The sequence below is a fragment of the Cornus florida genome, unplaced genomic scaffold (genome assembly GCF_030987335.1).
Source record: "Cornus florida cultivar Cherokee Brave unplaced genomic scaffold, ASM3098733v1 CherokeeBrave_3.0.0_Hap2_Chr02, whole genome shotgun sequence".
Lineage (NCBI taxonomy): Eukaryota > Viridiplantae > Streptophyta > Magnoliopsida > Cornales > Cornaceae > Cornus > Cornus florida.
Window position 1 is genome coordinate 38229792 of NW_026775572.1, and position 5055 is coordinate 38234846.

The following is a 5055-nucleotide window of genomic DNA, read 5'->3' on the forward strand; positions in this document are numbered from 1 at the left end:
ATTCAGATAGACTTCTAAAACTACTTCTGCTCAAATATTACTTCTGCTTTCAACCGATTAGATTCCTAAAAAAATCAAGCCTTGATTCAGTCCCACTCAATCGGATCCAAATTAGAGAAAAAAATTTGTTTGTGAACCAATTCAATAATTGGGAAAATTATTAATTATTAATTATTTTCTAATTTTATTTTATCAAATCTTCAATCAGAAAACGGGATTGATGGTTAATTTTTCCGTCAAAAACACACCAATCATAATATTTATTAATATTTGTATAACATATTATATACTAGATTAGATTGAATCAGATTATTATCAGAACTAAATTCATATTGTTAATGACTTATCAAATTAAAATTTTTAATTCATAAGAAGTTTCAAATAGATTCGGATCAAAGTTAGATCAAAATTAATTTAATTGACATGCCTCAAACAATCAATTAATTAGGTGTTCAGTAGCATTAAGGATAAATTAGTCAGTATCAGCTTGTTTGCTTGTTGAAAATAAAGATTATAGGTGGACTAACTCACACGGGACTACTCATATATTACTTCTGCTTTCTGGGAAGCTCTGGAATCCATATGTCACTTAAAGTGATGAAAAGATATATAGTCTATAGATTAACATATTCATAAAAAGAGTATATGCATTCCAATACTCGTTGTAGCAAGAGATACATGACTACTTAAATTTGGTGTAGGCACAATTTTTTGAAAAAGAATTTTACTCCTTAACAAATCTAAGATAAATTAATTAAAGAAAATCCAAAGATTATCAAACATGTCACAGTACTTGTATGCATGAATTTATTCATTTTGTAGGTTAAAAAAAAAAAGATAAATACGGAAAATAAGAAATTCTATGATAGAAAAGGGATGAATTTTACTTTCTCACCAAATCTGCTGCTACACCATTAGAGTTCACCAAAGATCCATCCCAAACAGTATAGCGGGGGCTGAGCAGAATTTTCGTTTCAATTTTACTGTATAAAATGAAAGAACAGGTAAACTAATCTTAGTGAATGTATACTGATCTTAGAGTATAAAACATAAATTCTAAAAACTTGAATGTATACATCTCAATAAAAAAAACATATAAAATACTATAGTGAAATTCATAAAAAATTTAGTACAAATGGCAGTGAGAGTGGCATCATATGATAGACTTGCATGGTTTCAGAAAGGTCATTCACTTGAAACAAATTCATAAACCAGCTAGTAGAGCAGGTTCAGATTACAGAACTTCTCTTTCAACTACAAGATCACATGCACCCTTCGCCTCATAAATTGACAGGCCTCTACGCTTTCTATGACCTTCGCTACAATTTTCTCAACATCAGTGGCTACTGGCTATAAAACAATCGTTAAGTAGAACTAAGAAAGACGTGCACTGCACACACATACACACGCATATAAGTTGGTATTTTTTAGAAAAATATAACATTGACAAAATTAAGAGCCAATATCTGAATCACAGTTTACCAAAAAAGAAATGGAGGAAACAAAAAAAGAACAATTCTTGAAGCTATTGTGAGAAGGAAAAAGAATGCTCAGGTCTGGTCACAACTATGTGAAAGTCAAGAGCACAACCCTCCACCCTCCCCAAAAAGAAGGAAAAGAATAGAAAGAAGTGAGTATGTGAAAAATATTTTTATCAGGTATACAATTCAGAATCAAGAGGATGGTTCTTGATTTGGTCAAGCTTTAAATATTCCTCATCGTTATCACCATCAATACTGTAATCCAAGCCAGACAAGACATCCTTTAGCAATACAGATGCAATCAGAGACTTCACAGTTGTACTTAATACAGGCCACGAAATGCATAGAGTTCCCTTGATTTTCTTCATCTGACATCGACCAAGTAGAGCAGCAGAGAAGCCATCTATCACACTTCCTGATGGCAAATAGTCTGAATTTTTTAGCAGTGATGAATCTCCACAACCATCATCAAGCCCCTTTCTTTCCAATGATGTCTCCAGCTTGAAGGCGGATGCTTCATCTGGTGAGAGCTTACCCCGAAAGTTTCGGCTCTGAACTGAATCCAAGATCAAAACCCTCTCTGGAACAATCTGCTCACTGATCAGCAACTTTGCGACAGCATGAGATCTCTCTGCTGCTATTGAGCACTGGACAGAAACAATGAGAACCAAATTATCAGGATCATTGAGGGCGTATATATTGCAGGATTTGTCTCTGAGAGAGGGTTCAATACAGTTGCCGGAGAAGGGAATCTCAGGAAGAACGAGGGTTCCTACTAAGGTTTTAGAAGACAAATGGTGGAAGAAATAAAGAGATGGAGAAGACATGGCAACGATGAGTAGAGTGGGGCGGAGAGGTTTTTTCACATTAGGGGTAGAGAAAACCAGGAAAGGACATGGAAGTGGTGATGATGGAAGAGTGAAGTTGTTGAGATCTTCCAAAAAGAATCTTGAAGGTGGGGGTAGTTCCGTTAGCAAATCTTCCATAGCTTCCTTTTATCCGACTTCCAAAATCTGCAAGAAGATACGCTATCAGTATTCTATATCTCAAGAAGATAGGTTACTTAGCAATTTGATAATCTGACTGACTCAGTAACCCGCCAAGTTAACTCAGAAAAGAACTAAATTAAGAGCTATGGGGAAGATTTCAGATGATAACCATTTGTCGTCTTTTAGGAACGGAATCATGGAAATCACTAGGCTCATCCCAAATTCATTTTCTACCATAAGAAAGTCACTACGCAGTCAAGTATAATGGTTAGTTTGTTGGACACCAATTGATACTTTTAAGAACCATACCATGAGTTCATATTTTACATTATCTACTCTACAAACACATGGATATGAGTATGAACTTTGATGGTAGTAGGTGGCACTTTTAGAAATAAAAACGCCCTCAATACATCTTACTCAACTCTGTCAAAGGGAGCCATAGACCGGTTAAGAGCTAGGAAAATAAACACACAGGACAACAAATACAAGATCTTCATAATTTTGAAGTTATGTGAAGTAAGAGCATTTTCAATCTAAACCTTGACGTGATATGTTGTTCAAAGAGGTTACCACACAATTACAACCGCATCACTGTCGATAAGGTGTTTGAGCACCAGAAAAGAGAACAGTAGGGATTTTAGTACACTCAACAAACATAGAGGGAATTTACAATGATAATCTTCAATGCGGAATTTCTCATTCCATACTCTAAAAGCATACAAACTCATTACTCTTGGTTAGCAATAGCACTAAGTAATTTACTCAACATAATTCAATCTTGCACCTCTAAAAGATCAACAAAAACTGTTCATGTGCATGGTACACAAGTTTACACTTCATAGGTCAACTACGAAACAGAGCTCTCAATGAAACCTAAACTTATATGGTATAAAAGTTTTAAGAAGATATCATCAACAATTGTAAACCTTAAAAAATGAAGAAACGTTTTTTTAAAAAATATTAATGAATGCAAAGTAAAATACATAGAGGCAAATCTACTCCCCACCCACTTTTAAAACAAATTTTGGTATAGAAAGGAAAATTAACAAATCCGTATGTTGATACATAAAAATATAACACAAAAGGCACTATATTCAAGCATTTACATTTATATATATATATATATATGCATGTACTTGAAATCAGTTTAATTATGGTTATATGAGAGTAAATTGTTTATTGATGATTATTGCCATGACTCTCAAAATCAGATATAACTATGGTAGAAAAAACATAAAAACTAGGAACCACTATTCCATATACACGTTTTTATGGACAAATCTTCCATTGACACATGCAAGAGATAAGTCGTTGAATACTCAAACTCGTCATAATTTTATATTACTCAGCAATTAGGAATCAGGAAGGTCTATAAATTAATTGAGAAAAAATCATTATTTGAATTTTTAAAGAATTATTGTTTCTTCTTTTTGATAAATTAAAGATATCATGTTACTAAACCTTTTACATCAATTTAAAATTTTTGGAAAATGGAAATAATATACAAGTAATTACAATCGATTATCTACGGCTCATGATAAATAAAAACTACATTTTTATATAGTGCCGTCCTTCAAATTTTTTTAATTTTAGCCAAACCTTAGATTGTTTCTCCAATATATTGCAAATATATAACATAAACATATAGATATTGCATTAATTTGTGCTCATTAGACTATTAAAGGAATTGGGTCTGAAAAAAAAAAGAATAAACTATCAGAAATACAACAATCGATACATTTCTTGAAAGGAAAGGAAAATCTGATACCGAGTCTAACAAATAGGAGTAGAACAATAAAGCTTACCGGAAACGGTGGCTGAGACGAAGGAGACACCGATTGGCGACGGCAGAGATGAGTGAAGCACGAGCTAGCTCCGATCCTCTTTCTCTCTTCCCAATTTTCAGAAACGGGCTTTGAAAGGAACAAAATCAATTTCAGTTGCAGAAATGTTGTAGCTTTTAATATTTGCCAGAAGGCCTTTCCATGTCGTTGAGGATTTGGTAAAGTTGGAGAAAAAATAAAATAAAAGAATTACATTAATTATGATAAAATAAAATAATAATAAAAAGTACCAAGTTTTAACTTATCGTATTTAGTTGATAAATGAGGAAAAAGAAAGAAAATTTTTTATTAATCTTTATTTGTCGGAACTTTTGGTAAAATTTTTATAATAATTAGAATATTACAATAAAAATTAATAAATTTTTACATAATAAATTGACGTCATTTTGTAACTCATAGTAATTGAAGAGTAATTTTGAAATTTCAACGTGTGATATTTTACAATAAAATTGATTTTAATATTAAGGGGCAATTTTCATATTTTAGAATCATTTAAGGCCTTGTTGGGATGAAAATTATGACCAAGGGTGTAATTATGAAACTTCGTACACTTATGTGTGAGGCTATTTTTTCAATTCGAGAGTCTATATTCAACCGATCAATCAAGTGTTAATAGTCTAAGACTTTCTAATAATTTCTCAATATCATTGTCCAAAAAATAGTCAACTTGTATATCTTGGTCCGTATAGCAAACCTTAAGAAGTGTCATTCTACTTTACCTTTGAATTAATAAGAATA

At 32.2% G+C, this 5055-nt stretch overlaps 1 protein-coding gene across 1 annotated transcript; it reads right to left on the minus strand.

Annotated features, from left to right (window-relative positions):
* Positions 1 to 1114: 1114 nt before the first annotated feature.
* On the minus strand, positions 1115 to 4472 carry LOC132294732 (uncharacterized). The gene is made up of 2 exons (XM_059792703.1): positions 4279 to 4472; positions 1115 to 2494 (listed from the first exon to the last, which is right to left on the minus strand). Exon 2 carries the CDS (start codon positions 2465 to 2467, stop codon positions 1655 to 1657), a length of 813 nt encoding a protein of 270 aa, XP_059648686.1. The 5' UTR covers positions 2468 to 2494; positions 4279 to 4472; the 3' UTR covers positions 1115 to 1654.
* Between the last annotated feature and the right edge of the window lie 583 nt (positions 4473 to 5055).